General features: G+C 64.2%; 1 protein-coding gene across 12 annotated transcripts in view; it reads left to right on the forward strand.

Moving 5' to 3' along the window:
* Positions 1–11,556, forward strand: part of FBRSL1 (fibrosin like 1) — a 77,643-nt gene that overhangs the window by 5,801 nt on the left and 60,286 nt on the right. For all 12 annotated transcript variants that reach the window (XR_006608869.1, XM_045087676.1, XM_045087669.1 and 9 more), the window contains exon 2: positions 10,794–10,994. Coding sequence is in view for 11 of the 12 variants with exons in the window: in XM_045087676.1 (XP_044943611.1) it covers positions 10,794–10,994 (201 nt within the window). In the remaining variant the exon portion in view is untranslated. The remainder of the gene's footprint in view (positions 1–10,793; positions 10,995–11,556) is intronic.

Here is an 11,556-nt window from a genome sequence, read left to right on the forward strand (position 1 = left end):
GGCACACACATGTAACTGTGTGTCTGTGCTCCAGACCCCATCTGGGGCAGCAACTCTGTGACCTGGACAGAGCAGAGGACAGCCTCCATGTGACCCCTTGGTCACACATGGTGAAACCGCATTCCTGGAGCTTGAGTGTAGGGCCTCATGTTCTCTATGCATTGTTCTGGGCCTGCTGCGGGACAGTCACCCTGTCGTCCCCACACACACCAGAGCAGATAGCAAACACTCATGAGTTCACAAGACTTGTCCTGTCCCCACCATCCCCTTAGCTCTTTGGGCCTGTCTCTGCCGTGGCCGCCTTCATGCCCCACCACAGTCCCTCAGTCCTGTAGCTCCCGCCACATCGAGACCCCACCCCCACTACCCCCCTGCCAGAGAATCCTCAGACATACACAGGGGCACACTTCTGGCCCTGGCTAACTGCTCTGTCCCCTGCCTGGAAGATCCTTTCCCCAAGTGTCAGGTGACTCAACTGTCTGGTTGTAAACTCCCCCTTCCCTGGCACGGAGCCTTCAGCCCTGTGTCTGGGCCACCCCTGACCCATTCCAGCTTATTCTCTGTTCCTTGTCCCTCCCACGAGGACTCAGGCGGTGTCGTTCCCTCGTGGACGTCTCCCCACCAGCATCTCCTTGCACGCATGCTTGTTTCCAGGGAGCGGCTCCGAGACCTGGGGCTGGGGCAGGGGATCTGCCGTGCGGTGCTGCTCACTTGATACCTGGAGAGGCAGCTGTCCTCGGCTGTGGCACCAGGCGGAGGGTCTGCGCGGTTGTCTGACGTGCCTTGGTCACTCTGTTTTCTGATTGGCTGCCGCCGCGCTCCTACCTGGGCACCAGCAGGTTCCCTTGTCTGTTCGGTGCTTGCCCAGTGAAGTGTCTCAGGTTCCCCGTTGGCCGCTGTGGGGTCCGCCGGGAACAGAGCGCCGCCGCCGCTCATCTCCTTCCCTGTCCTGTGGCCTCTCGGCACCCCCATGGCGTCCTTTGCGGAGCGCTTCTGCTCCCCCCGACTCAGCACGGCTGTGTGCCACCCTCCCTGTGGCCGTGGTTTCTTGCCTGGGAAGTGTCTGGACTAGAGCAGAAGTGAGCAGTGGGCTTGGTGCGCCCTCTTTGGTGGTTGTCATTGTTCTCTGGAGCCAGTGAGGTCAGGCTGTCCCTGAATGCCAGGCAACGGGGGCAGACTGCTGTGAGCTCGTAGCTGGGTTTTTCTCACCATTGGCCTGAGACTGTCTTGTGTCTGCGGCATCTTCTCTTGTGTTCTGGAGCAGTCCAAACGGCTCAGGAATCAGCAGCTCCTCTCCACCTGTGCGGCCCCAGCGTTCCATCCGCGTTTGCTGGTGGCCAGTTAGAGACCCGAGTCAGCTCAGGGTGTGTGTGTGGGAGGCAGGTACTGAGTAAAGGATCCAGGGACCCAGCTTGCTGGAAACAGGATCAGCAGGGCGCCCCTCACCCCTTCCCCCCACCCCAGAGCAGGCCGGCCTGGGGCACTTGCTGCCGAGCAGGACTGCCTGTGAGCTGGCAGGTGGTGAGGCCTTAGGCCGTGTCCCCCTGTGTTCTATTCGGGTGGGCAGTGGCTGCTGTCCAGAGGAAGGACCCTGGAGGCTGGACATCACCTCACTGTGGGCTTGGCTGGGTCATGTTCTTGGGGCAGCCCGAGTGCCAGCCACTGCACAGTGACCTGGCAGTGCGCCTGCTGGGAGCCACGGTCATCCTGGCCTTGACCCCTTGGTTCCCGTGCTCTGCTTCCAGAGGTGGGGGCCGTGGTCAGCCCCATTAGGGAAACCGGAGAGGCGGCCGAGGCCCCAGGCGTTTGCTAATCGCTGAGGGTGGAAGAGGAGTTGGTTGGCCCGGTCACAGCCGCGCCACCCAGGTCACTCACCCATGCGCTCTGCCAAGAGCCCCTCAGTGCAGCCTCCATGAGGCCTCCCGGAAGTCTGGGCAGCCAGACCACGTCCCAGTCAGAGCTCTCCAGCACTGGGTTAGATCAGCCCGAGCCGTGGCTTTCTTCACTCAGCCCGCGGCAGCCCCCATCACCTGGACCCTTGGTCCAGATGGTGTCTTACTGTGTCTTGTTCACTGGGGCCCAGGCTGTGGTTGCTGCGGGCCACGCCAGGCTGTAGGCCTCTGGAGGGGACTGCTGGCCAGCAGGGGGTGTTTGGATCCATTCTTCCCATCCTGATTCTCTGAGCCTTTATTGAGCACCTACTGTGTGCCAGACTCTGCCAGCTACTGGGTCGGCTCCAGACAGGATGCAGATAGGTAACTAGAGCGGTGAGTGAGTGCCTGCAAAGAAATTGGGGGCTCGGGAGGAGGCTGCATAGGCCTGGCAGGTGCTAGCAAGGCGCCCGGCAGGGCTGGGCGGGACATCCACTTGGGATGGCTGGAGAGGGTCGGTGAGGTGGCCAGGCTGGGGCCCCAAAGGCACCCGAGGCGCTTTCTCCTTTCGGAGCCAGAATCTGAAACCCACATGGAATTGAGTGCTTTGGGGATTTGGGACAAATGTAGTGTCTGGTTCCAGTTCCATGTGGAGACTGTTCTGGTGCCCTGATTTGCCCGAGGAGCTAAAGAAAGAAAACTCGCCAACGAGTTACCAGCCTTGTTCAGCTCCCCAGGACTGTGTGTACCAGGCTTCTGTTTGAAGCTGCGTGTGGGGGAGAGCTGGTTCCGGAACCTGGTACCCAGCCCAGCATGTAGACCACCCCTGCCTGTCTCTCCAGTGGCAGTCAGTGTGTGTGCACACGTGTGGGGTCGGGGGGACCAGGCTGGCCTGGTGGGGCACGTCCATGTCCCCCCCCCCACCACACACACACACCTGTCTGCCCAGCTCATGCTCTGCCTAGCGAGGCATCTGCGTGCCTCCAGCTCTGCTTCCGCCTGGGAGCAGCTGTTTGGGTGGGCGCCGCTCCCTGGACGCCCCACAGGTGGCAGGCTGGGAGCCACGTACACGCCGAGGCCACTGCAGGCGCCTTTGGGGCCCAGCCGAGGGAGGGTTCTCCGCTGAGAGCGGGGAGTGAGCAGCAGGCGAGGAGGGCCGTGCCCCCGTCCACGCCGGGCACTGAGTGGCTCTGCCGGAGGCCGCCACGCGTGCCCCTCTGCCAGGGATGAGCAGGAGGCCACAGCCCAGTCAGACTTAGAGCCCCCACGGGACTTTCCGGATTGCCCATGACCCCCATCAGCTCTCTGAGCTTACCCGTTGCGGCCGGCTCCTAACCGCTCGCCCCAGCCCCACGTGCCAGTCCTCAGCCCACACTGTCCCGCGTGCTGCCGGGCCCACGCTCGGTACCAGGAGCCCAGAGTGGATTTGTCAGGAACTCATGCAAACCCGTCTCCCGCGTAAAGCCGGGGCCCCTGCCTGTCGCCTGTGGAATGAACCCACATTCTCCATGAGGCCTGGCCTGCCCACCCCCTCACCTGGGGCCCCGGGCACTCCTGTCTTGGGGCCTGTGCACCTGCTGTGCTGGTCCCGTCTTCCAGGAGCGAGTCTGGGATGCTTCCTCCGAGCCTCCCCTGCTCCCAGACAGCTGAGGAGGACAGGGAAGGGGGCGAGCCCAGTCCTAACACCTGGCCTAAAGTCCCTTCTCTTCCTCACGGCGTGGCCCCAGCTAGCCCTCCGCCCGCTCTGGGCCTCGATTTCCTCATCTGGGAAGTGGGGGTGATGAGCTGAAAGTTCCTGCCACATGGTCCTGCCACCCACCCCCCCCCCCGGTCCCCGTCCCCTCTCCAGTGTTCTTCTCTGAGCTAACCCTGAGGTTGGTTCTCTGTGCCCCCACCCCAGGACGAAACAGGCCCGGATGTTTCAGCAACAGCGGCCCTGGCTTCTGACCTCCCTGGGCAGCCTCTCTGAGTGTGCAGCTGAGCGGCAGCTGAGCAGGTCGCAGAGTCTGAGCGGGGCTCGCAGGGCGGTGAGCCCGAGGCCAGCTCTGGCAGTCATGGGTGGTCACATGGTGCCGTCCGCACGTGGAGGGGCTTGGTGGGGTGGAGGGGGCTTGGGCAGAGGCTGACCTCCACACCCTACTGCCAGGACAGTGGCCGTGGGCAGGAGGGTCCTAGTTGAGTGCGGATGAGAGCGCAGCCTGGCCGGTCAGCACGGGGTCACAGTGTGGGGTCGCAGTGGGGTGTGCGTGCACGGTTGTGGGAGGAGGGTGTGTCCGCGGTGTGCAGGCCTGGGTGGGGGGGGCCCGAGCAGGGCCTGCCCGCTTCTCACTCGCTGCCTCCTCACCTCCGGCTCTGTGCCCACCGTCCTCATCCACCTTCGTGCTTTTGTCCAGAGCACCTGTCGCCATCATGTGTCTGGCTTGTCCCAGGCCCTAGGGTGGGCGGGTCTCTTCCATTTCCAGGGGGCCTCCTCTGTCCCAGCAGCCCCTCCGCACGTGGCAGGGGCTGGATGGCCGTGGGAAGGAGTGAGTGTCTTCCCAGAGCTTGGGGGGTGGGTCCCCACTAGTGTGCTGAGCGCTGGGTGCGGCAGAGGCTGTGGTGGCACTGCTCCCCGCCCGGCTCCCCCACTCCCAGGCCTTTGACCGTCTGCCCTCCAGCCCTCCTGCTCGGCCAGCGTTCCAGTGCATGGAGCGCACGGTGGGTGGGCACCCGGGGCAGGGGTGCTGGGGAGTCCTCTGAGCCGGAAAGAGACTGACCTAGAGGGACCGAGGGGCACGAGCGAGGCAGGTTCCAGAGGGTTCTGCAACAGCTGGGGTGTCAGTGAGCCCTTCGGGGGCTGGTCCTTGAGGGCCGTGTTTCCCTCAGGGGCCCTGTCATCATCCTGGGGATTGAGGGACCTCTCCAGCAGGCTGCCTTACGTGGAGGGACAGCGGGTGGGCTGTGGGGGTGGGAAGGTGACGGGGAACAGGACCCATCCAGTGTGGGTGTGAGCTAAGGAGGGGACAGGTCAGGGAGGATGCCTGTCCTTTCCTGGTAGCCGGAGGGGGTGGCTGGACCTGGTTGTCATGGCCGGGCCGGGGCAGCTGGGTGGGGGCTGCCTGCGGGCACTGTCCGGGTTGGCTGGCTGTCTGTCCGCGACTCCCAACCTCCTTAGCTGCGGGTGTCGGGGGGCCCAGGCCTTGCCGCACCTTGATATGGCGGCCCTGGGCTGGGCAGTTCGGCCTGGTGGAGGGACCCTGGCTCCCCCACCCCACTGTCCTGTCCGTCCTGTCCTCCAGCTCTCTGTGACTCAGGTGCAGATGGTCTGTGGTAGGGCGGTGCTGCCGTTACGGTTCACAGGATGTCCTGTTTCTCTGTGCCTTTCCCACATCCAGGAAGCCTTCTCAGTCCCAAACATACAGGGACAGTCGGTCGACTCTGGGGTGCTGGGGGGTGTACCGGTTGCTGGTGGGCGGTGGACACACGGGCTGCCTCCTTCCTAGCTCGGCGGGGGGGTTACCCCTCGGGGGAGAGGCCCCTCGACCACCTGGAAGAAGATGCCTGTATATGTGATCTCTGTCCCCGGGGCCGCAGGGGTAGGTCACTACACAGAAGGTAGGTGCGTGTGGGCCGGGCCTGTACTCGGCGTGTGTGAGGGTGAAGTTTGCGTTAAGAACTTGCAGGTGAAGGAGAGTGAGCCGCACAGAAGCAGGGTGGGGGCAGCGATGCCGAGGGCCCGGGGCAGGTGTGCGCTGGAGGTCTTCCGGGTTGGGGAGGACAGCCTGCCGGGTGAGCAGTGGCTGTTGCCTGATCCGTGAGCCCGCAAGGTCTTCTGGGGACCCCCAAGTCCCGGAGGTTCTGGGAGACGGGCAGCCTCAGCCAAGCAGGGTGGGAAAGTGGGGTGGTGGGCTGGTCCCGGGGAAGGTCAGGTGGGCCGGGCCGCCAGGAGCGTGCCGGAGCATGGCAGTGAGGGTGGGTTCTGTGTGACCCTGGGGGCGAGGCCGCTCTGCAGTCCCCGGAGCAGAGGGGGCACCCACCTGGCTGGAGGGGTGCGGCCATGCCTTTGCCCACAGGATCTGGGAGCCGGGAAAGGCCGGTGCACGTCAGCCCTCGCAGCCTCAGACCTCAGTGAGAGAACCTGGGTCTGCCAGTTCTAACTCCTGCTATCTCTGCACAGTGGGCTTACTGAAGTGCGGTTAGAGAGCTTCTTGGTACTGCATGGTAATGACGTTTAGGGGAGCTAAAAATAGCCCCATAAAATTGCTATAGGAAAACGTAATCACCGATTTCATGATAGCAGGCAGATCCCCCTTGTGGTCTGGGCAGGGTCCAGGGGCCTGGCTGCTCCAGGGGCCGTTGGAGGCTTCACTGTGGGACTGTTGCCTCCGGCCTCAAGGGTTGTGGGCCTCAGCACTTGGCCATGCCCCGTTTTTAGGGCCCCTCTGTGTGCGGGTGCTGGGGTGCGCCCGGGCACATCTGCCGCCCGGTCTCTGGGCTCACAGATGAGTATGTGGGCGGACGGCAGTTCAGGGGTACAGGCCAGTTCTGTACTTCACCCCAACGTGGCTTCACCCCCGCCTGTTGCTGCAGCCTTGGCAGGGACTGCTTCCTCGTGGGCACACCCCAGTTCTGTAGGCTCCTAGCGTGGATCCCCTAGCAGCCCGCCGAGCGTCCCCCCCAAGTCCAACGCCAGCCCACCACTGCCCCACTCCGTGGGGGTCTGCTCCAAGTCCCGCCCTGGCCTCTTGGGGGCAGGCACTGCTCTTGCGGCCCTGCTGCACCCGGAGTGTCCAGCATGGTCTGGGCACAGCCGCTGCCCCAGTCTACAGATGAGGAGACCATGCCTACCCAGAGGCCCCGTGGTCCAGGCAGAGCTGTGCCTGGGACCCGGGGCCAGCGCCCCACCCTGCTGGCTCAGTGGGGGCGGAACTGGGGCGGAGTGTGCCTGAGCTAGGGTGAGCCCCCAGAACGGGCCTAGGCTCACACGGGGTCAGCATCACAAGTGAAGGCCAGCCCCAGCCCTGGTGTGCTGGAGAGGGCCAGCCGGCCACGTCCCGGCGGTACCCCTGTGGCAGGAACTGTTGAATCCTGTGACCAAGAGCCCCTTGGGTGCACAGTCTCGGGGCTGCTCCATGAAGCCCCCATCATTCTCAAGGCAGTGACTGGGCAGAGGCGGCTGCCTCTGGGTCCCGGTACACAAAGCCTTTTGCCCACCTGAGCCAGGAGAGGGCCCATGGGGTGGCTGTCCCTCCATGCCACAGGGCCCAGGCCTGTTGCCTGCAGGCTCATGCTGTGCTGGGCCGTGGGCAAATGGCTTCCCAGCTCCCCCACTCTTCCAGATGCTGGAGCTCTTGCCCTGGGGCCAGGATGCCACTGGGCTGAGTCCAGGGCAGGAGACAGCCCAGTCACTGATATTTCAAGGGTTCAAACAGTCTCGGGTTTTTGTTTGTTTAAAAAAAAAAAAGAAAAAAAAAGATATAACAGGTTTACAGAAAATGTGCTGCATTGGATGATTCGTGGTTGACTGATGCATACTTTGGGTGAAAGATGTGTTTGGAGGTGTCTGGAGAAGGGGCCTGGGGTGCCCGGAGGCCCTTCCAGAAGCTGCAGAGGAGCTGCGGCAGGGCCTAGAGGGAGGCCCTTGTGGAGCCCAATGCCTGGCCTGGCCTGGCCGGCCACTGGAGGTTCACCGGGCCTGGCTGTGCGGCGTGTCCGGCCTGCCGTCTGTCCCTCTGTTCTGTTTGTCATGATTACAAGTGCTCGTTAGAAAGATCGCTCTGGCCCAGCCAGTTGTCCCGCGGGCAGGGCTGTTCCCACGGTTCCTGGTTAGTATCTGCTGGCGCTTCTGATCACATACACCACCGGCCAGGCCTGTTCTCGCTCCAGGGCTCACACGTGGGGCTTCAGGGCCTGTCCCCCAGGCTAGAAACCATTTCTGTGATTTTACCTGCTCAGGAGGCCTCAGAACAGTGGCTCTCTCTCAGAGAGTGGGGCTCACTCCACAGGGACTCAGAGGCCTGTGTTGTGTAGTCTGGAGCACCGGACGCTCGCTCGTTGCGGAGGGAGGGGCCATGGGCATCTGGGGAGAGAGGACAGGCGGCCTTCTGTGGCAGTACGTGGGTCTAGGTGGCCCTGGCAGGGTGCTTGGTGTGTGTGGCCTGGGGCCTGGGAGTCCATACAGTGTGGCGGCAGCACTGAGATGCCCATCCTGTTGGTGCACGCCAGGAGTTGGGGGGTGCGCATGTGTGTGTCCGGGCACGGCGGGGCGCCTCAGCCTCCCACCTCGTGACCACGCCCACGTGGCAGGGCCAGTGTCCCCCAGGGGCCCAGACACGGGGTTCGATGTTCTGGGTCCCCATGAGCATGTTTCTGGAGGCCGTTAGCATGGAAGTCCGAGAGGTGATCTGTGCGGTGGGGGAGGCTGGTGGGGGCCTTCTCTGTCCCCTGGGGGCCTGAGTAGAAGGAAAAGCCAGACCCTCCCCCAGGGCGGAGAGCGTGCCTCCTGCCTGGCCCCTGGAGCAGGTACCAGGTTTGTCTGGCCCCCAGAAGAGCTGTACCCACAGCAGGTCGGGGGGCCTCCAGGCTCCATGCTTGGCAGTCGCTTCCTCGGAGGGAGACTCTCTGTGTGTGGGCGTCCTGCTTCTCCGTCTATGCAAACCCCTGGCCAGCCTGCCTTTGACAGTGTGTCGCTCTGGTTGGTCTCTGCAGACTGCTGCCCACCATCTGCCCCAGCGACCCTGTGTGCTGGGCTGGGCCCTGCAGTTGGGTGGCAGCTTCCTGGTGGAGAGCTCCGGACCGTGGGGGCCTGTATGGGAGGGAACAGCCTGTGAGCAGCCAGCCCTCCCCTGTAGGCAGGGCAGGGAACCTGAAAGCCGGGAGCCCGTGTGAGGGGCGGGGCCCCCGTGTGTCCTGTGGCGTGCCCGCATGGGCAGAGTGAGCTGCGGTCCTCGGGACTTGCTCATCACTGGAGGGACTGCCTCGTCTCGTCTTTCTGCCCCGGGGAGGCCTGTGGCCACGTGCTGACCAGTGGAGCCCGGGAGGCAGACGCAAGAGAGGGAGGGGCGGGAGCTACTCCCCGTCTCAGGGCATTTGCACTTGCTCCTCCTCTGGAGGTTCCAGCCTTGCCCAGGAGTCCTCCCTGAGATGTTCGGCGTCTCAGCTGGGGCTGCCCTGCTGTCCTGAGTTTATGTCGGGGGGTGGGGGTGCACCCCAGAGTGTGGAATCAACCTGATGCCCAGAGGCACGGCAGGAGCCAGGGTTCCATTATCAGGGTTGGGGAGCGGCCCCTTTGGCCTGAGACGAGCTGGGGCTCTGAGGAGTTCAGTGTGGGCATGAAGGCGTCTGACTGGGACTACTCATTACTGCATGAGGCTGCAGAAATGCCACAGCCTGTGGATGTCCCTGGGGTCTGCTGTCCCAGACAGCGGGCGCAGAGAAGGGTCTCTCCCAGGTCCGAGGAGTTAGGAGCCACTTGCTGCCTGCCACAAGCCTGTGGAGCTTAGGGCAGAGCCTTGGCACAGGCCAAGCTGGTCACCAGACTTTAGGAGGGCTCCCAGCCTTGCGGGTGCCCCAGGACAGGCACCACGGCCAGCCCCGCTCCCTTCCCCCTGCTCCTCAGTGAGCCATGGGACCGCGTGGGGATGAACCCCGTCCCTCCTTACTGTCCCCTCAGAGGGGAGGGGCTCTGACGGGGCCGGCCTGCATCTGTGTGGTTGGGGCTGCGGGCCCCCGGGAGAACCTGGGAGTGCGGAACGTCCCACGCTAAGCGTGGCGTCCGCGGCTGCCTCTGCCCCCAGCCCAGGCTGTGGCGTCACACACAGCAGGACAGTCCCAGGGGCTGCCGTGCGTGGAAGGGCAGCTCTAGTCCGGCCAGCTGGGCTGGTTCCCCGCACTAGTTCTGGGGATTGTGGGCCCCTCTCACCAGCCAGGAGGCAGCGTGTGGCTCGAAGTTGGGAGGACCTCCCCTGCCGCGCGCAGCATGTCCCCGTCTACACTGGGGCTTTGGTTCTCCTGCCACCCGCCCAGGTGGCCTGAGGCCTGGCTGGGGCCACATGCCCACCTGAGCACAGAGGCCAGCCTTGAAGAGGCTGCCACAGTCACCCCGCAGGTTCTCAGGAAGCACTGCCTGTGGGGCTGTGAGGATATCACCTGGGATATGGGGGCACGTCAGCCAGGGGCATCACCTTCATGCTGCCTTCCTCCCTGCCTCGGGTGATGCTTTCAGAATCTTCTGGGTCCCTTCCAGTGAGTTCTTGCCTCTTCCTCAGCAGCCAGGTGGAGATGGCAGCTCTCACCGACCCCATGGACCCAGGTGTGAGGCTGGTGGGTGACACTGCGCCTGCTCAGCACCGCGGGGGCAGGCTCTCCCGGGCCTCGGGCTCGCTGGCAGGACCAGCTCTTCGCTCGGGGCGGTGGGGACCCCACTGCTGCGACTGGCATCGGCACAGTAGCCCCTGCTCCGTAAATCCCCGCTGGGTGTCCCTCCCTGTTCTAGGGCAGGGCTCCAGGGTCCCTGAGCTCTGTGTATCTGGCCGAGTCAGGGGCTGGTTCCCCAGCACAGGCTTCCACAGTGTCTGCATGCCTGGCTGCGTGCAGTTGGGCAGTAGACCCCGGGGGGCTCCGGACCCGGGAACAGTGGTCAGCTGCTGTGGCAGCAGCCATCAGCTCAGGAGTCCAAGCAGCACCCCTAGGAGGGCCAGTGCAGCACCTGCTCCATTTTGGGCCACAGATTGGGGGCCATTTGGAAGCTTAAGCCCTGGTCTAACTTTGTTTCTACGACATCATCCTCTGAGCTCCCCAGTCCTGATAGCCCCCGGGCAGGGTGAGTACCTCAGGTAGACGCTGTCACATGCCTAGGGACCCGCCCTCGGAGCACAGCACAGTCTTGCATGGTGTCACCAAGGTCACTGCCAGTTAACCAGCTTTGTCCTTCGTCCCTCACAGAAGGACATGGCCCTGAAGCCACATGAGCGGAAGGAGAAATGGGAACGTCGCCTTGCCAAGAAGCCCCGTGAGTCCGAAAACTGCCCGTCTGCAGAACCAAGTGAGAATGGGCGTCCCCTGGAGATTGGCAGCCCCGAGCAGGACCTGGAGCCTGCCTGTGACCGTGGGAAGAAGAAGGTCCCACTGCAGCCCACCAAGCAGGTGAGCGCTGGGCCCTGCCCCACTTAGACCCACGGGCTTCTGTGCCCTCTCCCCTGGGTGCCCTCGGGGCCACACCAACACCTGGACACCACCGTCGGCATCTGGGCCTGCCTGGCAACCTGCTCCTTCGTTGTTGGGCATGGGGTACGCGGCCCATGTGGACTGGGGCCCGAGGTAGCCGCTCGCCGTGAGCCCAGATCCTGAGCAGACAGAAGACCTTCCCCCGGTGGGTGACACAGCCAGAGAGGCCAGGCTGGGAGCCCAAGGATGGGGGTGGGGGTGTGTGTGCTTGGGGCAGGAGGGTGCAACTGCTGGTAGGCCGGCCCCGTTGCCCCGTTGCGTCTGTCAGGCTCCGCCGACCACGGGGTGTCCAGGGTGTCTGTAACGCGTGGGGGCCGGGCTCTGCACCAGGTGTTTTCCATCTGCTAACCTTCTGTAGAATGCAGCACATCTTTTGGTGGGGGTCATGTGACTGGTGGTCAGGGGTCCCGGTACAGAGAGCAGCCCACCCCAGGGGCCTCCCTCCACAGCGGCTGGGAGCCGAGTCCTTGGTGGCGGGGGA

Source organism: Mustela putorius, unplaced genomic scaffold, assembly GCF_011764305.1.
Source record: "Mustela putorius furo isolate JIRA1106 unplaced genomic scaffold, ASM1176430v1.1 tig00001433_pilon_pilon_pilon, whole genome shotgun sequence".
Lineage (NCBI taxonomy): Eukaryota > Metazoa > Chordata > Mammalia > Carnivora > Mustelidae > Mustela > Mustela putorius.